Source organism: Trachurus trachurus (assembly GCF_905171665.1).
Source record: "Trachurus trachurus genome assembly, chromosome: 13".
In the NCBI taxonomy this organism is placed as follows: Eukaryota; Metazoa; Chordata; class Actinopteri; order Carangiformes; family Carangidae; genus Trachurus; species Trachurus trachurus.
This window is the reverse complement of record NC_139892.1, coordinates 25,369,977-25,396,356: the sequence shown is the minus strand read 5'-3', so window position 1 is coordinate 25,396,356 and position 26,380 is coordinate 25,369,977. Positions and strand designations below refer to the sequence as shown.

The 26,380-nt window shown below is 42.4% G+C and overlaps 1 protein-coding gene across 2 annotated transcripts in view; it reads left to right on the top strand.

The window, feature by feature from the left end:
- nectin1b (nectin cell adhesion molecule 1b) overlaps positions 1-26,380 on the top strand; it is a gene marked incomplete at its 3' end in the record, with an annotated part of 155,259 nt that overhangs the window by 36,958 nt on the left and 91,921 nt on the right. For both annotated transcript variants that reach the window (XM_083985358.1, XM_083985359.1), the window contains exons 2-5: positions 11,490-11,861; positions 13,974-14,273; positions 15,169-15,286; positions 20,857-21,008. In XM_083985358.1, coding sequence (XP_083841484.1) covers positions 11,490-11,861; positions 13,974-14,273; positions 15,169-15,286; positions 20,857-21,008 — 942 coding nt within the window. The remainder of the gene's footprint in view (positions 1-11,489; positions 11,862-13,973; positions 14,274-15,168; positions 15,287-20,856; positions 21,009-26,380) is intronic.

Genomic DNA, 26,380 nt, shown 5'->3' with positions numbered 1-26,380 from the left:
TTTAATGATCTATAATCCTTTGGCAAATCTTCAGTGGGCAGCTGGGCTTTCAAAGTTATTTTTACCGGGATGTGGAAATCATGATGAAATAAAGTTTGAAACTGGTAAAAGAAAAAAATACATTGCAGTGTAAGTGTCTCCCTATATTTTATTCTGAACTCTTTTACAACTAAAGCAATATTCGATACGGCTACTATACTGTATGTCCGTCTGAAACAGGTCTGTCTTTCGAAATGTGACCCTGTGTCTCAATGAGATTACCTGTATTAAATTAAGCAAAAAAAAAACAAGTAAAGCAGAGGGAAGTAAAATGAGGAAGAGGCAAGTGAAAGGTTTTTTTGCAAGCCAAAACAGCATTGTCAGAAAGTAAAAGGGGAAAAAAAAGTCCATGTTAGGTCTTAATGGAGCCATTGATCCTGCGCCAGCGGAGGACACACCCAGAAGGGGACTGGCTCACAGCGAGGAGACAGGTGTTCGCTCGATATCTGTCCCACTTCTTTGACCTTAAAGCTTTTAATCAGCTCTGCCAGGGAGCTTGTCAATCCTGTCAAACAATGAGCAGCCCACAGTATAGACACAGTAAGGGAGGGCAACATGGGGGTAAAAGCTCCAAATAATACTCCTGCAGCCGCGAGGAAAAAAAGGCCGGTACATGCAGTGTACAGTTATTTCTTCTGGGCCCCACTGGTCAGGTGTGTTTGAGCCAGCTACAGCAGTAGTTTAAACCCCGTCAGCAGATTTCAAAGGCTATTAATGTCAACGTGTAGGTGTTCTCGTGACTGATTTCATCTGGCATTCTTAATGTTGTGGCTACGAAAAGCACTCGGTTGACTTCCATACCATAGCTGACAGAGGCGGTGTCATCGTGGGAGATCATTTAATTGCATTCACAAACTCAACATAGTGTGCTAAACATACTTTTTCTCTGTTAGTCACTCTCCTAATCCGGTTATTGAATCTCTGATCAATGGTAGCACACAATTAATACTTTCTTGTTCTGTTTCATCAAAGCCCTGCGAGCCAGAACCTGTCCCATTCCTGCTTATTTCACTGTGAATCCTCCTGCATTTGGAGGCTGAATTGGCACGCAGTGAAGTTTAACTACAGAATATCTTTTAACACTGAAGGGTAATTACGGTGCCGGTTTGATTGCAGTTAATGGCACAAGCTGTCGGTGTAGCAGTTGCACAGCAGCACCACAGTTACAATTTGGCCACACCAAAATTGCATTGAACCACACAATTATCTCCAGTCACCGGCAGCACTCTTCATTATTGTTCATTTTATCGGGATGCTCCTTGGTGATATTTATTACACTGAAACGTTGAGATTCGTAGCAAGTGATTGTTGTAGCCCACTGCTTGTTTTTATTCAGCGCTCCCTGGGCCCGAATGCTTTGAATCCCACTCCTCGATTTTCAGCAGCAGCAGCGGTAGCAGCTACAGCGAGCGACTACAAAGCTATGAGTTCATTTCCTGACATTCTTTATGCCCCAAGCCCACAGCCCACCCACTGTGGTGTTTTCAGATATAGTTGAGAGAAACCCAGAGAGTTGTTTTGTGTTTTTTTGATTCCTATGATTGATTATTGCTCCCATTCTCTCTATCCTTCCTGTCACATTTCAGGAGTGTCTGTCCTGTACTTCTTTGCAAATTCACCAAATGGTTTTGTGTGCTGGGTCTCTGTGTCAATACACATTGTTAGACATCTAACAACCAACGGAGACTTACTCCCCAGTGGAGTAAGTCATACCACCCGACTCAGCTTTCAGGCAGTTCTTTTCCCCTTTCTGTGGCTTTGTGGTCCCCTACTTGTGTCTCCATGCCAGTTGCTCCTCTGTTGAAAGCCTAGCGCAAACTGTGCAGACACTGAAGTGCTGTTATTTCATGTTCTTTTAAAGCTCTCCTCCATCACATAATGCCACAATAAGAAAAAGTCTAGAAAACTGTCTAGAAAATTGCTTCCCCTGATATTATCATTAAGTCTTTCATTTTATTTTATTTTTACTCAATTGACCAACATTGTTTATTCTTTTCTTACCGTCAAGTAGACGTACAACAGTCATTTAAGAAAAATGGATGTGGTGTCAGTGTGACATCTGAGCCAAATCAAATATACTTCATAATATCCCTCATTGGCTTCATGTACAGAAAGACACTGTATGGAAATATACTGAGCTGTGAGAAAATACTGTATATGATGGAGCACGGAGACTGGTGGGAAAGACAATACTCGCACACAGCTGGAAAGCACATGCAGCAGAATACTAACATGGTCCTGAGATGTGGTGAGCATTCCAACGGTTATATGTATGTGGAACATGGAGCCGTGCTCGCCTTGGAAAGATAGGCTGTGGTCGTGGTTTAGGAAATGGTTCAGCCCTGGTCTCGGAGTCCTGCCTAGAACCGCTGCATTTCATAGAGGTTTATGATCAAAACACACATGAAAAAGGGAAATTTGGCAAAGGTCAGAATCCAGCATTTATGCTCAAATGCTCAGTGCTCCCATGTAGCCATCTTTGCCACATCTTAGCATTCATCTTGTCTTTTTGTACCCCCTCCTTACAAAGGGATTTGGGGCAAAATCATCTTGGAGAAATACCCTGTAACCTTGAGTGTCTCAGTTAAACTGCATGTTAAAAATGAACATGCATTAACGATGTGCAAAATTGTTTAAATAACAAGATAAGATAACGTGTTCAGGGATCAAGTTAGTAGCATGTCTAACTTTATCAGCTTAAGTAACTGTGCACATTCATTCCTTCAGTGGTGAAAACAGGAGATTAATCCATGCCTAAATGATGTGACTGCAGGGCAAAATTCATAATCGTGTTTATTTGTACTTAATTCCTAGTACACGTGCAGAGAGATGACTGGTTCGTTATAGTATTAGGTTGATGCTACTGTTGAGTAGATTTGATTGCTCTCAGTTTGCATGTGATGTTGTTGGTTTACACCATCAAAGTGATATGAGGGCTGGTAATCATCTAAAGATTTGCTATTGTGACAATACTTATTTTGAGACAACAACGTTTGTGAGAGTCCCATGGTAATCGTGACTCAGACACATACTAAGTGTGCTTGTTAATTGATAGCAGACTGGGGCTTCAGCCCACTGCCCACTCCAGTTGGAGTGTGAATTCCCTCTCCTATATGTTAATGAAGCTGCTGTATAAATGGCCTGTGCCAGAAATGCTGGAGAAAAATAGCTTGGTGCAGCACACCAACAAGCAGAGCTGTGTGCACGTTGCCCCTGCTGTCCTGTTTGTGTCCCAACCACAATTAGAGATGCACTTTGATGACAGCTAGTTCTTCTATTTTTTCCACACATCTTTAAAAATGCATGATATGCACAACACTAATTTCTTTCAAGAAATCTGTGGAGGCCGATCCGATAACACACAGTGGAAATGTTTGAAAAAATCACAAGTGACTCTAATCAAATATTGATTGTGCGTTCTCGTTTCTTGGTTTAATAAGCCACTGGTCATGCAACAGTGCTTCTCTCCATGCTCATACTGGACCCATTTACCCCCCAAAGGCCTCCACACGCCTGCAAGCCTTCGAGATATCAGCTGGTCTTTGACAAAAAAAAAAAAAACTCCACCAATAAAGGTCAACACAGGTCAGACGCCAAAAACAATATCCTCTACTCTGACTGAGTATTTCTAAAGGTCACCTTGCTAGGGCTGTCTGGATTTACACCCATATGACGTTGTTTTTACTGACAATGCAGAGGGGCTTGACATCACACATCCTCCTGTGTGCTTATCCTAAGCCAATAATTGATCATCCTGTTTCAGCCGGTTGCTTTAGTTGATTTTTGAAATCTCAATGTTTTATAATGTATCCGATACAAGTGCTGAGCATAATCACATGGAAGTATTCAGTGTTTGTACTCTATGCAAGACTTATCTTTACTTGTGGACAATGGAACAGATGGTGTGAGAGAAGGATTTGTCATGCATGGTTGTCCAGGGCCAGACTCTTTCTCAGCACTTTTTGGCAGGACTTTATATGCGTTTCATGCCGTATTTACTGGGTGCTTAGCAGAGGTATAGGGTACTACTCTGTTGCTGGCTCACACTAGGCCACCCCCGTTCTATACGTCCCACTCCAAGACTATTCTTATAGATAATCCTGTGTGCTTCATTGTCTAACGCATATTTGGAGATGATGTTGGTGGCTCTTCCTCTGAAAAACAACATTCATACGGACTCATGCAAGCGAAACAAGCAGCTGTCGTAACCAGTGGTAAAAAACCCATAATTTGACTGTTTCACCAAGAAGGGTTGTTGTGTTCCCGTCAAATTAATGTTGCGCCAAATTAATTTCCCTTGTGCCGTACCCTGAAGAAGAATTTCAGTCAGAGCTGCTCTGACCGTTGCCACGGGTATTGCCTCCTAAAAGTGTGAGGAGCAGCATGCTCCTGTGGTGGTTGTGTTTTCATACCAACATGTTGACTCCAAAAAATGTGGACATAGCCTCTGTGTCACCCTGTGCTAATACTGAGATTTCCATGGGAGGTGTGTTGCCTGCAGCATCGTCTCTCCTCCACTTTAATATCCTGAGTGCTGTAATCTGCTCACCATGTCTGACCCACTGCGTGTCACTCTCACTGCTTACTCTCTCCTGTAACTCCCCCAAAATCCCCTACATCACATTTATGTAACCCCCACCCCTTAACGCCTGAGAGCACAGAGTCCACACCTGCGCCCGCAAGGAGACCAGAGCATAATGCATCACTCTGCCACACGCCCACCTGTGGCCCCCTTTTTATTTATTGATCATCTCTTTCCTATTAAGATCTTTCGAACAGCTGCCTGCGTTTGAAAGCCCAGGGAAACTTATGCATTATTGAAAAATAACCAGCACATATTGTGTGTGCTGAGCCCACGAAGTGGATGAGATGCTTTGTTAATTGTCTGGTCTGTGTAAGTGCTCCCTGGTGTCTGGGCTTGAGATTTGTCTCATAAAATGTATTATTTTACAGCTGTTACTGCTCTTACACCCAAGCATACTGCATTTTGGAGACCACTCTTTTAGATACTTGTGATACCTGGATCTGTTCCCTGTGTTTTGTCCCCCCCCCCCCATCCTCGAGTTTCAGTCAAACAAGCACAACTGTAACGCTTACAGTCATTGATTTACCAGGGGGACACACTCCCTCGCTTTCACTTGGACCTGGCCTTTTGTTTACTGACAGTTGCTTGCTATCTGGTATCAGTGAGTGATGTCATCCCGCCATTTGGTCAGGTAACGTCAGCGCTGTTTACTTTGTGTTGGAGAACCGAAACCGTGGTGGCCTTGTTTAGTTAAGCTGCAGGGGGAGGGAAGAGGGTCAGAGCTCTCTGATACTGTGTTTACACTTGATACGTGTTATACTCTCTCTCTTTCTCTCTCTCTCTCTCTCTCTCTCTCTCTCTCCCCCCTCTCTCTTTCACTCTCTATCCCTCCCTCTCCGGGGCAAAAGCCTTATTTTTGGCCCAGCTTTATTTGTCATTGCTGCGGTCAAAGACAACTAAAATCCCAGATTACTCCCAGCATATTTCCTATTAGAACAGAATAAAAAGCATTAATTACAGGAAATCCACAGGCACTGTTACCCACCGTATATATTGAACTCAGAGAGCTATCCGAAAGGGCCATAACACACACTGCTGTTTCATCTATGTTGGGTTCTTTGAAACCGTCTGATAACAAAATGAAGTTGCAGTGTTTTCCGTTGTTTCATTCAAGGATGAATCATTATCCAGCTGAACTAAGATGAGAAGCTCTGTTACAGGCGAACTGATGCATCCCCTTGACATTTGAAATGCCTTAAAGCTGCTCGAGGGGCGTGTGTGTGTGTGTGTGTGTGTCTGTGGGCTTGTGTTCTGAACCGCGTGTTGCCTCATAAACGATGGATGCAGCTACCTTAGGTGAGAGTTAGTGTGTACGGTTGACTGGATGATGCTACGCACTGCCAACCTGAAAGTTGTAATTTTAGAACCCCGGTGGAAAACACACGATTATTGTGCTGTGGTATTCGGTCATTACATTATACCCCAATCCCCATCTCCCGACAAACAGCCGTTGGGAATAGTTATAGTGACATGCACAGCACTTTCCATGGAGCGACTCCAGATTGGGAAGATGCCTAACATAATAAATATTCCCGATAATCATTAACATTAACAGCACAGCAGATGTTATATTGTCCTCAATGAACGAGTTTGTTGTACAAAAGAGCATTTCAAATTTGAACCAGATAGTGGAAAATTAGTAACAGGTCTACTAACCATCTGTTCCAGTGAGGTTTTGCCTGCCTCCGCAGTTGAATGTTTGCTTGGGGGAGACAGTTAAAGTAAAGAGGGTAAAGAGTGCCACTTTGGCAGGTACACCATTGTTTACCCAAGAGACCCAGTTGAAACACTACCAAATAGTGTCTGGGTGTACATTAAAACAAATTATCCGACATCCACTGCTCCATCTCGAAAAGCAGGCCATGGTCAACCTGTAGCAACATTATACATACTGTAAAATATGGCTGTTCCTGCTTCATGAAGAGCCTTATCTGGATATGTTAAAGCCTGCAGAACACTGAAACTGCTCTCAGTTGTAGTATTATATACACATTTTGTAAAGCATCTTGGGAAGCCCTTGTGTGTCTTTGTAATGTACTGTTAGTAGAATGCCACTGGTTGAGCTCCAAAATATTGAATGACAAAAGCAGCAGAAAAAAATCAATGGGTATCTAATGGGTGGGTTTTGTCTGTGTGTTTGTGTGAAACAGAAGATTTGGACTCCCCCTAAACACCCCATGTGTGGTCATGAATAAGGGAGCTCAGAGGCCTGTGCCATTGCCGTGGGAACTGGGACTACATTAAACAGTCATTATCCCTAGTGGTTGAAGCCATGTTTTATCTATCAGCATCCCACTTAAGTAACAATGGAGTAACCATATCAAACACTAGGAGATGTGTCTTCGTGTGATAAGCTTCAAAGCTGCATTTGGCAAGAAGTTTATACCAAGATACTCCTCTTTCAGCTGCCAGAGTCACAAAGTGGATGCAACAAGACTCTCTCTCTGTACAAAACTGAATTTCAGATTTGACCTATTTCCCTTAATTGAGGTTTTTTTGCGTTGGGATTGGACAGAATCCTGAAATCTTCTCTTACCAGAAGTGACAAGTGGCCGCTTTGGTCCAGTGGAAATTGAAGCCCTTCTTCATCTCCACCCTGAAAAGCTACCGAGAAGGCGACATTTAGGTCTAAGAAGAGTGCAGTTTAATGACATCACTTTACACATTTTCTGGGTTTTGAAGTCTTCAGACTTCAAACAGCGATGTCGAAGCTGCCATTTGGGACTGACAGTGTGCCAAGTAGCCTGGTGCCGCTTTAAATAGAAGACATTAATGAGCGCCTCTTGTAAAATATGCATTCAGTCCTATTTAATCTTTGCCTTGCTCACATCGCTGCAGCAAGAGGTGAATAATGCTGAACTTTATTTGACTCAGGCTCAAATGGATATTTCTTGGAAGAGAATAGCCCAAGTGATGGTAAACAAGCCAATAATTGTCTTGTGAAATATTGTTGGTTGTTGGCCAGTGTAGCTGGAAAAAAAAGACAATAGTGTTACATATCCACTATGGGATGAGCTGCCAAATAGCAGTAGTTTTATGGGATAGAAGCTTCCTTGGCTTTAGGGGTTGGAGCCCTGAATTTCAATTTGGGCTTTGATGGTGGTGTTTTTGTTTAATATGAAGACAGAGGTCTGTTTTACATTGTACGGAGGAATATCTGGAAAAAGAAAGAGATGGATTAATGCTGTGTATTTGATGTCAAACCTTTAATTAGATTTTTTTTCTTGCTCTTCTGCAGCAGAGACAAAAAGCAAATAGCCTATAAAATGTCAAGTTTCTCATTCAGTCATTTTTGATTTGTCATGGAGGAATCATGCATGTTTTTGAATTCACATTCGTTTTTCAGTTTAGGTAGCAATATTTTCTGGTTGATTTTAACATTCTCACCCCGTCAGCTTTTGAAAAAAAAAATGGATATCTGGATAACATCAACACATGAGAACCATTTGACTGAAGGCTATTATTTGTCCCATGCCTTGTCCAGTGTGCCATACGCAAACATCATAAAACACACGCTATTTCTTGTTGCCTGACAGGCAGTTATTATTATTATTATTATAGTTCTGTGAACAGGCCGTGGGAGTCTCTTGCTATCAGTGCAGGGCCAGACGGTGCAGCAGCTGTTTTAATAGTACCCCTTATGTCCCCCTTCATCCAAGTCAGCTCACCTGGTGTGAATCAGACCACTCTTCCTTTTTTATACTCTGCCAGCTTGGGCACACTTTCTGCTTTGTTTGTTGGTCCCATTGCTTTTCCTTCCAGAAACAGGGTTGCCTTCTCCACCGGCAACTCTCAAGCCAGTGTCTGGCCTCAGGTGTACTCGAGCATGACTGTCCCCCGGTCACCCTCTTGTCAGTGTCAGAACAAAGCAGCAGCAGTAGCACAAGCACAAGCGACAACATTGGCCACCCTTAAACCTGCAGCACACCTACAAATCTCCCTAAAGCTCCACCCTCCTCTTTGTCTGCCTCTTGCCAGCTCTCTATCTGCTCTACTTTGCCTATCTTTCTTCCCCCTCCTCTCTCCCTGTACTACCGCCTTTCATAACCCTCACAAAATCTACCTTCTAAATGCAACTTGCATGTATGTGGCTCTGTTCTTCAATGGCTTTGCTGCTCTGTGGTGTAGTCTATAATTAAAGCTTTACTGTGTGCTCAGCCAAGGACTCCTCTAGTCCTTGAGTGAAAGGGGTCCCTGTGGGTGCCCCTGGTCCTTCACAGAGGGGATTTGGGCTCTGTGGCTGCATAATTATGCCTATTCCTCTGGATTCCATTTGCGTGCGCTCCTGTTTATTTGGTTCAATCGGAGCGGAGAGCATCAGAATCAAAGGAGGGAAGGGCAGAGCAGCAGAGGGAGGGGCTGCAGCTTCCCATAAAGCCAGCCCCTGCCACTATTGTTTAGGAATTGGAGTGGGTGAGGTCTGGCCAGGTACATATTTATGAGTTTTTACAGCCCCCCTGAATACACAGTTCCCCTGCTTCGCTCAAATTTAAGATTAAACTTTAACTAGTGTTGTCACACAGTAAATTGTGTTTGCTGGTTCAAAAAATATCATGCTATAGCTGCCACAAGTGGTAATCTAAGCTGTGATAAAATGGAGTAAAGCATTGCCCTGCGGTGCACAAGGACACAGGTGTTTCTCAGGGTACGGATGACAAGGTTGCCAGTCCTCCCTGTCAAACTGTATTAGTAAATCAATCTGTCATCGTCGAACCCTACAAGTTTAATCTATAGAAGAGAGTTTCTTGCTGATGTGGTCAGAAGGAAATGAAAGATGATGTGTACTGTTGTCACTTTGTTTTTTCATATGATTTCATGTACGCAGTGGAAGGGTGTACTTGAGTGAAGGCATAGAACAACGGAGAGAAATTGTCTTTCTCTCACAATGCACTGCTTTCCAGCATCAGCCATTCGACCTGAGAGTTGTGCACCCACTGTGAAAGATGGAAAGAAATAAATTGTTCATCTTAATGGTCTTCTAGCCACAGCCTGTGCCAACTATTTCCTCTTTTCATGCATGTATAGTGCCCCGGTGTCCTTCGGCTGACTACCTACAGTTTATAAGAAAAATCTTTATAAGTCTCTGCTCCTGCTGCTGCTGCTGCTGTAGCTGCTTAGACAGTTTGACAGCCTGCATGCACGGAGCTCCACCTTCTCTCTGCTTCAGATTCCTGTATTGTTGAAGATAGACCACATGAGATATTGTATTCAGTGGGAGGATACATAAATGGATCTCTCTCATGTCCTCTTACACATTTTAAAACCCCCTGTGGAAACTTTATCTCTGAACGCAGGGATTATTCATCATTGTGATGCAGTTACTCAGTGTTAAAAAGCCTCTCTGTTTGTGGTGCATGTGCACAGGTCCCAGTCCTCCACTTGAGACCACAACATATTTCCTCTCCGTTTATGACTTGATTCACTGGTGGCTTTATGAGCCCAGTGTGATTAACGGAGGAATTTCAGTCCGTCTTCCTGTGGGTCTTCACCTATCTGTAGGAGATAATTATAGCTGCGGCTGGTTGTAAATATGAGCGCAGCCAGGGGTTGTCCGACGAGGAAATGGGACATCATCAGCCTTCACCTGCAAAGGAACATAAATCAGAGCCTGAGATAACAAAGATGTGTCAAAGACAACAGGATGCAGGTGCCCTGCTGTAATTTAATGGCACATCTGTTCAGGCTGCATTCACAAACCCCAGATCAAGTGTAAATGAATATTGTAGATGTTTCTCTGCACTCTGGAACAAAGGGTGCCATGGATAAAAGCAGAGCTGTAGCAATTATTTTATCAACAGGGCTACAACTTTAACATGTTTACTTTATCTGTCCAGCAGACCAAAAACTAAAACTTCCTGAGATATTCAGCTTACAATCATCGAAAAACAAAGAAATCCTCTCATGTGAGAAGCTGAAACCAGTGAAGATTTGCTTAATACATTATTTGAGTCATTAAACCATCATCAGAATTGTCAGCAGTTAACTTTATGTAAACCAGCTAATTGTTTCACGTCCAGATAAAAGCAGGTAGTCTAATTAGTATCTATGTCAGGGATGTTAGCTGCTAATCAGTGGCCATAATGCATTGAGTAAAGCAGATGAGCCTGAGAGAGGAGGGAGCTGACACTTCACTTCAGGTCAACATAAGCATGAAAGACTTAACCACAGGCGAGTTTACAGAGGGTCCGTCTTTGTTAATTGACTTTTTTTTTACGCACTATCAAACTCCTCACATGCTTATATCGTATAGAGAGGAGCATAATTACTTGTTTTTTTTTCTATAGCTAATGTGTGTGTTCTCATTGTTTTGAGTGCCTACACAGGACTCCACATTGTTTCCTTTAATAGGAGCTCCAGGCAGTCATTGAAGTATTTGTGAGTAAAAAGTAATTAAAATGACAATGGGCCTAGCCAGTGTGTTGCTGGGTAGGTGCAGGGTGAGCACAGCAAACGATGACTCGGCTCCAACTCATTGCCCTTGTACTCATTCATTAGTGATGCATTGGTTCTCGCTCAGCCCTCCCATCTCATCAGAAACAGCACCCTCGTGGACAAAGACAGGGTTGTATAGATGTGCCCATTATGTTAATAACAGCTCCCCCAGCTTTCGCACACAACCACCACCGTGTAGCCACTTTTTATGCTGATGTATAGGGAGCAGACGGTGCTTCTCCAGCATATGGGAGGTGCGTGACTGAGTCCATGGATCTGCCTGAGTGTCATGTGTGCATGTACTACCTAGGAGGCTGAATTGACTCCTTGACTTTCAGTGCATGCGCTTGCTATTGAATGAAGTGCTCTGCTTGGCCTTGGACACCTGTTAATCGTAATTAAATTTTGTTCTTTCCTCTCTGTGTTCCTCTAGCTGGCGACGGACAGATGGTACAGATGGACTCCAGTAAGTCTGGCTTCGTGGGTTCACAAGTGGAGCTGCGCTGCATTTTCAGCAACAGTAACCCGCCAGTCAAGATCTCTCAAGTCACCTGGCAGAAGCTTCTCAACGGCACCAAACAGAATGTGGCCATAGCCAACCCGGCCCTCGGCGTGTCCGTCCTGCAGCCCTTCAAGGAGCGGGTCAGCTTCAAGCAGGCCGCCGTTCGTCACCGTACACCCTCTCTGGAGGACACCACCATTGTGTTCTCTAACCTGCAGCTATCTGATGAAGCCGCCTACATCTGCGAGTATACCACATTCCCTGCGGGCAACCGGGAGAACATGGTCAACCTCACTGTTTTCGGTAAAAAAAAAAAACTTCAGAGATGTAATGAAATGATAGATTAGGAAGATTATCAATCACTTTATTTCAAATTGAATCTATATATCAGCTGTAAATATTTAGGATCAAAGTGGCAATATCTTGTAATTTAGTAAGTCATCCTATCAGTTCAGTAGTATCAGTTTAATTTAAAGTCTTTGTTGTCATTCTGTTTGTTTGTTTTCTTTATCTAGGCCTGATTTATCCTCAAGAAGGCAGATATTGAGCACACTATAGGTTTTCAATGTGTGTTTGACCCAAACAACATTTTTTGCTTTTTTTAACACCTTTAAAAGCTTGACCCTTTACAAGTTGCACCAGCATGTTAAGCATCTTCCATTGATTGAGTGTGTATTGCCAAAGAGTTGTTTCCCCTAATAGCCAAATTTCCATGGGCTTAGAAAACCAGTTTCTGATGACGCATTTCCCCCATAAATCACTGGGATTTTATATACTGTGCTTTTGGCCGAAGAGAAAGGAGAATTTTCTCAGGCCACAGAGAGAAAACTGTAATCCCTGAGTTTGTCTGAAAAATTAAGAACTGCCACATTCGGAGATACATGTTTTTTTAAGGACAGAGATGGAAGGAGGAGGTAAGATCACTCTGTGAAATCAGAAAAAAAAAAAAAAAAAAACATCCTTAGTAGCACAATCTGATGACTTTGGTTCCCAGGGTTATATGCCTCCATCAGTAATTGGTTGTTTTAAGTTAAGTTTCTGCATGTTTTAGATGGAAGATGGATTGTACAGATAAGATTGTGTAATTGTAGCAGTGAATCATGAATGTGTAATTATGTTTTAAGCCAAGATAACAGAAAAAAAAATATCAGGAGCACATCCTGAAATGACTTAAGGAGCAATTTCTCAGACATGCTACTACTTGCCTCATGGGTAGTCAGAAGATGTTGAAGTTGTCATTCAAATGTTTTTTTTCTCTTTGACTTGAGGCAGAAAAAGGACATTTTTCAGAATCAGATAACCAGGTCATACAGACATCTTTATTTTTAGTGAAAGGCTGAAGGAAAACACTTCAGCGTTATATTGCCATAGGCTTTGTTGTTAAGTACGCTGAATCCCTTCAGAACACCTTAAACCAGAGGGTCTGTCTCTGTTTTCTATTGCCCTCCATATTTTGATTGAGTCTACATGGCTCTCCTCGAGCATACATGCTCACCATTGAGATGGAAATCACCTTGACGGATTCATGATGTGATGATTGGAGTGACGTGTCGTTTAACACCAATACCAAGTCAGCCCATATGGCTTTCATAAAATAGGAAACCACCGCAGAGAGCAAGTCAATAAAAATGGCAGGTGAGACGGAAATCAATAAGGCCACTTCAGAGTGTGTAATTTGGCTTGAATAATCTCATCATGTGGAGGTGAAAAAGAAGTGGGGGCTGACATGTAGTTTATCTTGGAAAGAGGCAGCTTTGAAAAGCCTGTGCATGCGCTGACTTTGATTAGAGATCTAATTTGAAATTAAGTGTTGGTGTGTTTTCCATTAAAGTCCCAGTAAAGAAAAGGCTCTTGGCTTAAGTAGTCCCTGTTGCCAGAGCTTCTAGTTAGCTTTGAGTCCCCATTTTGTGTCAGTGAGCCTCTCAGGTCTTCTTAGGCTTCTGCGGCTCAGTGAGCGTCAGTAACCTGTGTGCAGATAACTGACTGGCAGCGTTCAAAGAGGCCTCTTCATGGCCTATCTCCTTCAGTTGTGCATTCGCTCAAGCTCAAGCCTGCCTTTTGATGTACTAAAAGTAGATTGCTAATTGGCAACTCACAAAGGATTCAAATTGGATGACTGTGCATTTGGGGGTAGACTAGTGGCTTCTGCATCTGTGAGAGCCTCAACAACTGCTTTGGCTTTGAGGAGGGGAAGAAGCAAAACTTAGCCTGATTTGAGTTATAACAGTTTTCATCTCAGCCCCACAGTTTAATTTGCTTCAAATGGCAGTTCTCATCAGATCTAAGGCTGATTGTGAGTGAAGTAGACAAAATTAGACATTGAAGTAAAATTGAAACAGGAAAAAAAACTGTCAAGATCTTTGTTTAATGAGATTTAATTTCATTTCGCTAATTTGATTTCTTCCTCTTTTGCAGCTCGGCCCATGACACGTATGACCTTGACAACGCCCACGATTGTCGCGAGGGCTTCGAAACGCAAGATGACTGTTGCCACTTGCGTATCAGCCAATGGCAAGCCCCAGAGCGTGATCAAATGGGACACCAGGTTGAAGGGCGAAGCCACTTTCCAGGAGACTCGCAACCAAAACGGGACTGTGACAGTACGAAGCAACTACGTGGTGGTACCAAGCCGCGAGACGCACAAACAGAGGCTCACGTGTATCGTGACGTACCGAAATGAAAAGATCACAGACAGCGTGGTGCTCAATGTGCAGTGTAAGAACATTTTTCTCCTATAACTCAAATATTATTCACTTTACTATATGATGGTTTTCAGTGTTGTGGCGTTCAGAGTAGATGGATTCAAGCCTGTTTAAATCTGATATTTTGTGATCTCATCATGCACCCAAAAGTTGTTTGTCCTCTTGCAACCAGACACCGATCAGCATAGTTTACAGTAAGCAAGCTCCTCTTGTAAACATAGCATTGCAATTCAAGTGAAAAGAAATACACACAGACAAGCTAAGAAGTGCTCATCAGACTAACTCTAACCAAAAAGTTTTTTTTTTTAAATCCATGATACAAAATTTATATTTTCTACTAAAACACAAAACTTTAGATATATGTATGTATCTATATATAGAGAGAACTTTTTAATGAACTTTTTAGCTTTTATTTCCTTTCACATCAGTCTCACAGTTGTGCATGATATTCTATTGTACTTACCTTATAATTTGAGTCATCATATTTTGTGCAAGAGAGCTAAAATGGTTGAAGGTGTGAAGAAACGGCTGCAATGTTTTTAGCACTTGTACTAAAATAAACTGAGCTGGTCAACACCCCAGCCAGCTGTGAACTCATGAGTGGAAATAATTTTACTTTTTTTTTAAGAAAGGATGTGTTTGTTGTAAAAACAAACAAACAAAAAAACAGTAGCAGCACAGCGGTTTAACATGTCACAGTTTTTGAACGTTTAAGCTCATTGCTAGGACACACACTGTCACCATAACTGCTACTGTGAGACTAATGAATTGATCTCTTGTCATTAAAGGATCATTGTTCAGTAATGAGCTTACGGCCAGGTTATTGATGTGAAGTACAATAATAGAAACAATGGTTTTTGGCTGATGTTGTGCAGAGATGAGCTGACATCTACGTGCCTTCCTTGCAGATGAACCAGAGGTGAAGATCGAGGGCTTCGATGGGAACTGGTACTTGAACCGTCAGAATGTTCAGCTGACCTGCAGGGCTGATGCCAACCCCCCTGTCACGGTCTACCAGTGGAAACTGTGAGTCAGACTAAACCCTAAAAGCCCTTAAGGCTCCGGAGACAAGACAGCATGGTTATGTGTTGTTTCTCTCACGTTAGAATTTTAACTGGGGAGGGAAAAAAAGAAGGCTTTTGTTGAAGGCTATTTTATAAAAATGTCCCAGTCTAATGATGTCTGTTCTTTCGCAACATTTGTTTCAAGGCATACATATACAACAAAGTAATCTGCAAAGATAAAAACACAGAAGCTTCCTTCATCCTCTCCAGAAATGTGTCTCAGTTTATTTGTTTGTTTATAAAACAGGTAATGAAGATAAGACTAGAACCTGAGGCAGAGCACAATGGGCCTATTACAACAGCTACACACACCCTTATCTGCCTGACGGTCACAGATACAGGGAGATAAATGCAAACAGAGCGTGGTTTGGTTTGCATCTGGGGCTTTTTGCTTTGAAGTCTTAGGACCAGCATGCAGGTAAAGGGGGTACGGGAGCGTCATTGTTAGTGCTGTTGTGCTCTCTGGAGGGCCCAGAAGGCAGCAGCTTGTCCCTGACACACAGAGCGGGGCGAGGGGTGGGGAGGGGGTGTGGGGGGGTAGGAGAGGGCCTGGAGCTGAAGTAGGAGCAGTGGATTAGGTTGGCATACCGCAGGGCTGACATCAGTGTTTTTTGCCTCAGAGACTATCGCTGCAAATACACAAGAAGAGATACAAACATTTTTTCAAGGCCCTATGGGAATGATCTGCTTTGAGTAACAGCATGAAAGTTGGTCATGTGGAAATTATGTCATTTAAATATATAGCACCACAACATGGAAGTACTAGAACTAGAACACAGAGATGTTTGCTGTAATTTGAGCTGATCAGACTCTTCACTTTATTTTCATGTCAGATGTAAAATGTACTTAAAAAAGAGTCAGTGCAGCTCTTTGAATATAAAGCAAATCATGGTTTTGGATCACATTATTATACGTTGAAATTAGGAGATAAACGTAGCAATTTGTCCTGTAATTGCACAGCGAAGGTTGGGCTGAGAAATATGTCAGTGGACTTGAGTGGATGTGGATTAATAGACCATTGTGCCCTCATTGTATCTTCTCAGTGGGCCAGTGTAGGATTTTAATGAGGCATGTGGAGGTTATTTATTTTATTTTTTTACCTTTTTTATTTTCTTCTTATGTATCGATTTAGCTTCCAGGGCAGAAACTCAGATATACACACAGCAGCAGCGGAAGAAGACAAGACAGAGATTTGGCCTGTTTTTTTGTTGTTGTTTTTTTATTGCTGGCAAAGGGAGATGTAGGGAGATAGGGAGAGAAGAGGAGGAGGGTGAGGAGATGTGATCTAGAAAGACGAGGGCACTGTGCTGACAGATAGGAGGGGACGGCCATTGCTGCACTGAAAATGAGATACCAAATCTGTTGTGAAGGTTCCCCAGGGCTCCAGTGTGGAGGTCAGCACAGGACTGACGGAACGATCCGGAACAGGCCGGCAGGATTGCGTCACACTCAACTACAGACGCACACACGCGCTTGCGTTTAAGTTGTAGGCACGTCCAATAAATATTAATGGGTTTGATACAGATCTACATTATTTCCAGAGACAATTGTTGCCATATTTATAATATATATATATATATATATATATGTATTATTCAGACTAGTGAGCTTAGAGAACTGTTTTTGTGATTCGTAGGGATTATTGCAGCAGCTGAAAACAAAAAAATGTCCTCGATTGTACCGTCATCTTTTCACTTTTTCTTTCTTTGTTTCTCTTCATTGTGTGGAGTTTGCAGAAAGCCTTGGCATATACACTCCAAACACCTTTGATTTTTTTTCTCCCTACCAAAGCTGCTTCTCGAAATGGGTTAATGGGGAGCTGCACTGAAACAGCAGACCAGACTAAAAAAGGACACAACCTGTTTGAACTACATTGTTTGTTTTTGAGATGTTTGTTTGTAGGCCATTCTTGACTCCGCTGTGCTGTGCTGTAGCTTTCAACGGGGGCAGGAGCAGTAAGTGGGGTAAAGGGAGGGCAGAAAAGTTGTTCATTATCACCAATAACTCAATTACTTGTGTTCCAATGTTTCAGACTTGATATGTTCCTTTCCTGCGATTCCCTGAAAGGCTGTTTTCCAGCGCTGGCATGATATAGTTTAACTTGCTGGAAGATATGGGATGCTGCTATAAATAATGGCGACAGTATTATTGTTATTATGGCTGTTCGCAGTGTGATTACCTCAAACTCTGCTCTAATTAGCTAGCTTACTTATCTCTATTGAAAATGTGATTCTATTATTCATGTTGATTAAATGCCAGCAATGAGAAGTATTGGTTGACTTCCTCGGTCACTAATAGCTGTGAATAAAACTCACACATATATTAATTCCCCTTTAAAATACATTTAGGCCACCTCAATTCTAAAGCATCAGGACAGCCAGTCCTGGCACCACAGAGGGTACAAAGGTTCATGCTTTTTTATTTTTTTTATTTTACATAACCAGTTACTAAATATTGCTAATGTTGTCTCTAGGTCAGTGTTTCTCTTAGGATTTCATCGTGCGTAGGTGGAGGAACCTCAGAGTCGTTACAGATGGAGTTATTCATGTTCAATCTACCAGCAGCTTTTGACACTTGAAGGGGCTCTAGGGGCCCATATCACTGAAGAAATATATGTCATAGAATAAAATGCCTCAAAAGAGATGATAGTAAACATAAACTTAATGATCCAGTCTATCAGACTATGATGTATACTGTATGTATTTCGACTAACATAAGTGTGCAGGACAAAGTTGCATCAGTTAAGTTTGCACTCCATATGAATCAGGGTATTGATAAAACCATTAGAGGATAAAGAATTAGAGAATTCATTTGACAATAAAAATAAAAACATTGTGGAATCAACCATTCAAATACATTTTTAAGTGTAGGCCTCTGCACCTCATTAATGTCCAAATGACTCCAAAGTGGTGGTTCGTTCATTTGCACATCTTTTGTGCAGGTTTGTGTAAGCAAAACAAACATGTTTGCTTCATTAATTAGCGAGTTAGGAGCATTGCACAACATATTGATAAATTGTGAGTAACTGTGAGAAGCATGTATTGTTTGCGTTGCACAGATGTGCACGATTCATGTACAAATAGATTAGACCATTTTGTACGCATTTGCTAAACATTTTAATATTTAATTTTTCAATAATGACTCAAGCGCAGTTTGTTATTTGGTGTGCACAAAATGAACTGAAATTGTTTTATTCATATCCTGATCATATGGCATGCTAACCCCACAGAGGTGCAGTATTTGCCCAAGGTTAAGTACTGTAATGCAGTATTCTTTCATACTATATAGTTGTACCTGTTTAATTAGACACTCGACGTGAGTAATCAGTGGGAAATATGCAAGTATTACGTGCTTTCACAGTGCATGCATGTATTTGTTTGTGGGTGTGTGGTAGGATCTCCCTTCGTTTCATACTAGCTCCAGGTTACGTTTTGTCATGAATATTAATTAACCATGTGGAATTTCAGCGGCAGCGAGCATAATCTGAATGCATATTAGGAAAACACTGTGGCTACTCCAACGGAATGAAATCCCACATTAAATATCTATGTTAGAAAGCTTTTCAGGCCAACTAAACAGATGGATGTTTGATTAAAAGACATCATCCTTTAATGCCATATACTTGTTAGTTTGAAGTGCACAGAGCTGTCTTCATCCTTCTTTTAATGAATGTAATATAATCTCTTCAAATCAGTTGTTTTATCTTGGGACCTGAATATAAATAACAGTGAAATTCCAGGTTTTAGAGCCTGAAGCACATGTGTGGTTTTCTGTATTCAAGTTTGAAGCCATCTCCACAACATCAGGTCTTTTATGGTGAAAACTGGAGCCTAGATTGATGTATAGTCTTTTACTCACCCACATCTATACACACACATCACATAAATGCATGCACATATGCAGGCCAACCAGTCATCAAAGAATCTGCATCACTCTCAATCTCAATCTGTTTGTTAGCCTTTCATTTTGATGCCCCTCAGGCTCCACGCATACACACTCACGTAAACACACACACACGCACATTCAAATGTCTCATAGAAATGCAGACATCCCTGGTTGCGGCCGAATCTGTGGTGAATCGCAGTTTGCCAGCCTTTCATTTCTGCAGCAAATCAATTGGGCTTTGCAGAGCAGCATTTGATAGAGGCTCACAAGGTAACTGATTATTGAATCGTGACATACTGTATTGAGGATTGTTTGCAGCTCCATTGCAAACCCATCACACAGGTAGCCGATGAAAAACAACTCGACCGTAGCTCTTTTTATTACTTTTGTTCTGAACGATGGGCACTTTGTTGCTCCAGGAAAAGAAAAAAAAATACTTTTTTATACCGAAATGTCCTGAAAATGCTCCCTGTGGAATAAATTTAAAAACACAAATGGATCAGATAATGGTATTTTACATTTTATGAGAGATTAATTAACAAACAACCCGCTGCTGTGCCTCTCCCACATGACTATAGAGCCTGTTTAGTGTAGCTTAAGTACTTGATGTGTGGCCATTGTTAGCATGACGCCTAATTTGGTTGCCTGTGTAATGTTGTGTTGTTTTTCATTCTCTGTAATAAATGGAGCATTACATCATTTATAATGTCCTCACACATCAATGGATGTGAACGTGTTTCTCTGACCGAGAGTGAGGCCAGGAGTCTTTGCCGCATCTTTTACTGTTTAAAGAAACCAAAACAGCCACCCAGCAGTAAGACCAGAGAGCTATTTAATATTATCGCTGTCATGTTTGCAGCTTTACTTAGGCTGGATCCATTCACAGCAACTGATGAGGCTTATCGACAGGAAGGGAACCGGAAAGGGCCAGTTGCGACGAAATTTGATACTTCTTTTTCAGCCTGTGGGCTTCATAAAAAGGGGTTTAGACAATAGAATTGAGTGGTCGGTGGTGTGCTCGTGATCCATGACCTCATAGTGTGCTGACCTGATCAAAGGACACAAGCGGGTCTGAAAGCGGTATAGACGGTGAACCATGAAGACAAACACCTCGGGCAGGAGAAACAGGCTCCAGCTCTCATTGACAGCTCAGCATTTGGTGGATTCTGCATTTATCGCTTGATCAGCTGCCTCTCTTGACAGCTCCCCTGAGTTTTGAATTCAGCCATGTGAGCTGCGCTGTAGTTTAGGAAGGAAGCCCACCACCACCACTGTCTGTTTTGTATTCCACATCATGCCAAAAAATCCCTCAGTGTCCTCAGGCATCAGCTATGTCTTACCTGTTTGGACCTGCTGGGATTCCCTGTCCTCATAATTTTGTTTGGACTTGATGGATGATGGCTGAAATATCGTGCTGTCAAATATTCTTGGTATTTATCTCACCCCCACACACACAGTCAGGTTAGTTTGGCACTAGAGACTGTATTTTTCATGTGCTTTGAATTGCTTTGCTGCTCCTGGGAGTGGGATTTTTTTTTCACTGTGGTCTGGTGTAATTCTGCTTTTTTATGGTTTCTGTAATATTGCCTCTCTGTCTCTCTGTCTCTCTCTCTGTCTCTCTCTCTCTCTCTCTCTCTCTCACCACAGCTTGAACGGCTCCCTGCCCAATAACGTGGAGATCAAGAACAACACGCTGTTCTTCAAGGGGCCAGTGACCTACGACTTAGCCGGCACGTACGTCTGCGATGCCACCAACGGCATTGGGTCTCGCACTGGCATTGTGGATGTCAACATCACAGGTAGGTTGTTCGAGACTCGAGTCTTTTTTCCGCTCTCCTGTCTATTCAGTGAGTCTGGCATGGCTTGCATCAATACAGTACCACGCAAAGAAATGTTGTCTTGGACCATCAGACCCCCATCTGCCCAAATAAACACAAACATCCATGCACAAGCACAGACCGGGTGATTGGAGCAAGACCGCCTGTGTTTTTCGATGTGGTTCCCACCTGCCTGGGATGTGCGGCTCCCTGCTGCACCGTGTGGAAGGTTAGATGAGAGAAAAAAGCCTCTGTGCTTGTGTATGAGAACTACACACACTCACACACACACAGATACACACACACACACACACACACACACTGTGAGAACACAGAAGCCGCTCCCTCCCAGCCTGCCCTATTATGCACCCAAGCGCATGCGTGGGAGTGATATAAAGCAGGTCTATTATCAGCACCTAAAATAACATCAAGGGAAATGGGGGTTTGAGGTGAGGGAACTGTATTGATCATAGTTTGCTCGCATCACGCTCACATTTCTCCAAACAGCCCGTGCCTCTTTCGCAGTTGAGCTCTGCGCTCGTTCTTTTTTGTCTCCTCTTCTTCTGTCTTCTGGGGAAAACAAAACGCTGAACAAAACTGATTCAGTTCCCCCTGCCTTCCACATAATTGTTGGCACACACGCACTGTGGTTCCTCTGGGTTCATATCCATAGGAGACGATATTTTGCTCTCAAAGCCCTTGCTGCAACATATACAAGATCCAACTTCTGCCATACAGGCTACAAATGTGGGGATCGTACTCTTATTGGTACAAGCTGTGTGTGTGTGGTACTGGGAGACTGTCACAGTTTTGCTCTGGTCAGAATGGAAATATTTTTTCCCCCCCTTGACTCTCTCTGTGCTGCTCGGTTTCTGGGAAGCGGGGGTGTTCTAACTTGCATTGCTTTGCATGTTGACTCATGTTGTGTCTCTGGGAACGCTGTGCTTGCTGTGAAGTGAACAGCTGTGCCTTACAGTATCATTGCATTATACCTTCTTTTCTGTTTCCTCTCTTTCACCGTGCTGTTTCTACTGTTAAGGTTGATTATAGGACAAAGCAGCTTTGTAGGATGTGATGTCAGCACCTGCATCCAATGTACTGTAGTCGGGTTAGTAGTGTGATAATAGAAGTCTCAGAAGGGGCATGAACAGCCTTTACTTATCAGACAGGAAAGTGAGGAAGTAATCTCTCGTCAGGAAATCACCCTGCACCAGCTTGTATTGAGCAATTGTGTTCCAAAAAGATTGTACTGCTTGGCATAAAGTACTGTGTCCCTTTGGAAAGGCAAAACAAAGGCACTAAAGTCATTTTCTATTTCTGCTTTTTCATTGATTGCTTAAATTAACAAACCACACCGCCATTGTCCCAGTAGTCCTTCTGTTTATTCTCATCATTTGTCCATATAGTTTTATGGAGTGACTGAGGTGAACAGTGCGTGAGTACATAATTTGAGTGTATTCAGTTTCAATTTGTCTGCATACAAAATTGAAATCTAATTTTATTTTATTTATTTATTTCAATATTTACTTCAGCAGCTCTCGGCTCTAAGTTTTTACTTCCTGTCATTCTGCCCTGTTTACTACATCTCATTCAGAGACATAATTCTGGCTTCATCCTGAGTATTCAATGTCATTTATCACTTGGGGGGTTCTCTTCCCTCTGTAATCATAGGTCAGTTGGCTGCTACAGTAGCTGCACGTATGGCTCTGTATTGTTGGTCCTGAATTTCTGTTTTGGAAACAATCCCAAAGGGTCCCATACAAGCCATAAAAGCATGTTGCCAGTTCCCATAGTAACAGTGACAAGTTAAAGGGAGGAGAGCCAGTCTTCCCTTCTACAGTTTAGAGCCACAGCTCCAAACATGGCGCCCAGTCAAATTTCAACACAGCAAACAAACAGCTATGGTCGACTCGACTGTCAGACATTGGTATGTTAGTGTTGTTAGGATGCAGAGCAGGGTGCAGTGGTGTGTAGGAACGGGGACAGAGGCTCCCTGCCCTTGCATCTCATGCAGGTGCAACATGGATATGTTACAATAGGATCATACACTGTGCTCTTTGCTGAGGTTGTGAAATGCTACCCTAACCCTGTCTTAATGTGCGCTTGTCAGCATAATCTTCGACACTGCTGCTGAAACACCATTAAGCTCCAACAGATTCGTGTAAAAGAACTCTTTCCGTCTGGAAGAGATTTCTGTGAATGTAGAACAGCTCATATTAGACACTGCATCGCCTGTGATATGAATAAACTGTTTAAGGTGAACTTGAGGGTGAGCACGGCATTACCTGCTAATTCTTTGAAGTGCTCTGTGCAGCTTTGACATTGGTTGTGCATAATGACCGGGTGGTGGAGGTAAAGAAGTATGCTGATGCTTCATTAACTTCAAAGAGCATCTTTGTGCCTCCCAACAGTCTTGGACAAGCGCGTCTGAGACATGGCAGGTGAGAGAGCCCACTGCTGGCCGCTGTTCAAGGCTGCAGCACTGGGCCTCAGTAACACTAGCCAAGAGTTGTCTGCGGAAAAGGAAGGTGACCAAACTATTAATTGCAGTAGCATTTGTTCAACAGCCACCGAGGCAGACAATTTCTGGACTGGTGCTGCAAAACATGAATTTATTAGTTTTTCTTTCCTGTTCAAGAGCACGTTTGAATAGTTTTGGATTTAGAGCCACCCAGGAGAGCGGTGTGTCTCTAGAGTCAATCATTCAGCCTTCATAGCTTTTAGTCGTCAGTGAACTCTATCAGTGCTGTGGCAGATATGACACTTAGTGTAAACAAGCCATCAAGGTCCTCATCTTGCCATTGTACATAGTTTTATCACATACATTTGCAGAAACACCACCAGCTACATTATGCATGCATTTGGCAGTAGCACTTTTTGTTTTCATTTTTAAGTTGATTTTCAGATTGGCACGGCAATATACACCTGCCAATGAGACAACCCTGCCCCCAGTGTCAGGAAGATAAAATGTCCGTGACAACGTGTTTGTATCACAGGAAAGCTATTTTCCCACACTGGGAAACAACACTGATGGAGCACTTAAGGAAGGCACATTTTAATCAAGCTCCTCCGTTTTCAGGGACAGATTTGCAGGAGCTGCATAACTGTCACCTTGGCAGATAGTAGGCCAGCAGAGCACCTTGTTTCAATTAGTTTGGGGATAGTGTTTGCTGTGGAGATGGCATCAACTATGGTAAGCCACATGGGCTAAGGCGGGTTTTCTCTAAGAACATGTGTTCTGCAGATATGGTGTCGCTTGTCAGAATCTAATGAACCACTCTGCTGTTTTAATCAATCCTCGCTCTCAGAAAAAAAGGTAAAAAAGGAAGTCTGAGTGAAGAAGGGGAGCAGGAGGTGAGGGAAGGGAAGGGAAAGGATTTATAACAAGAGGTTAGCTTCTGAGAACAGAAGGTGTTGTTATGCTGTGCAGATTGCTAAGCCCCTAAAGGCAAATTTGCGATTTTTGATATTGGCTATATAAATAAAATTCAACTTGATATAATAGGCTTCTTCTTAGCAAATACCTCTCTCATTCAGATTCAGTTCAGAATTCTCCAGAGGGAAACTTGACAAGTCGTCAGATCTGATTAATCAGCTAATTACCATCAGGCATCAGAGGCCACGGTTAAAAAACACAAGACAATTAAACAGGCTCACATTGAAAGTTATATGGAACGATTCATTCTCAGCAGCATTTCACTGTCTGATAGGAATCCCAGTCAAACATAGACGCCTGTACAATATTGCAGCTGAGAAAGCCACAGGAAGAGGGCTGAGCAGTGCGGTTACACTCAAAGATCCTCCCCAACTTAAGAGGACAAAATCAGTCTTTCATTAAGATAATCACCTCCTCCAACATCACACTCTTTGTGCTGGAAACAAATCGATGCTGCCATCTTAAATTTCTTCCCAGAGCATAATAAGACGTGATGAACGACCATTTTGTCAGGATGGCCTTACAATTATGTCATTATCACCCCTGAGAAAGGAGATGTGTGGTTTTATTCTCGGCACTTCTCAGCTAACATGATGTGGGAAAATTTCCTCCAGCACATTCACTGCAGAATTAATTTGTTTACTCACACCAATAATCTTGTAAACTTGATTAGATATTTTTTAACCTTGACTCTTCCACACAACGGAGCTAATCTCTGTGAGACGGGAGCTGGACTGAGGGAAAGACAATGCATAATTCCTGCCACATTAGCAGCATTGTCTGTGAGTGGTGATATCAGATCAGCTCCGGGGTCAGCTAGTGTGTGAACCTTTTGGTGATTCCACTTCTGGCCCCAGCACTGACTTTCATCCTCCTTTGTCGGAGCTGTGGCACCGAACTGCTTTGGAGAGCAGGGGTGCAGTCAGCTTTGCTACAGGGCTTTACCACTCGGGTTAAACTGGATGGAGTGGGAGCGTTCTCTTCAATTTAGCAAGAAAGCGTTAGGATGGATCCTTCTGTAAGCACGGGCAACCAGCGCTGGCATCTGTTCACGCTCGCCTGAACAAGCAATAGTTCCTTCCCGTGTGAGAAAATGAAGTTGAGAGAGAAGAGGTGAGGGGGGTGGGAAGAAAAATCATAACCACATGGTGAAAATTAGATGAATAAAACATAGGCAGCCCAATGGAAATATAAATAAATAAAGGTTTCCATGTGACTGATGGAGATGCTTCGCTGGGTTTGGTTTTCAGAATTTAGTTGCAGAGGTAAAAGTGGATTGCAGAAATAGGCTGTTTACATCTCCTGGTGTTCACTGCTTGTCACTTTCTCTCTCCTCCAGCCCTGCCGTACGATGATATGCAAAGACAGTGGTGGTAGCGACAGGGGCTGACATCCTTCAAAATGGACCCATATAGACTTTTTGCACTGTTTATTTACCAAATCTCATTTTAATTTGACCGTCTCCACATAACCAGTGCAAGCAAATGAGTCCGTTGCTGAGAACATTAGCTATGTCTATATAATGATTCCAAACGCTTGCCACCAGTTTGGCAGGGAAGCAGCAGCAGTTGGCAGTGGCAGGGGGAGCTGTCTCAGCATAAATTTAAATTACTGTGCAGGAGATGATGCTCTGATCTGACATTAGATGTTATAATTGTCATAAAACGTATTACAACTAGACCTGGCTGCCTAACACACACTTTTACTATTGTCAGATTATAGCACTAAATTTACATAGCTACAATTAGACATTTAGGAGACATTTATCCTTTTATTAGACAGGTATCAGCCTCATTAATTCACATTTTACAGGATTTTTTTTTTCCAAATCCATTCTATGGTTACAGTAACTCTCTTTCTCCAAACATTTTAGCAGCTAAGGATGTGGTTAGTTTAAAGATCCAATGAAATGGACCCT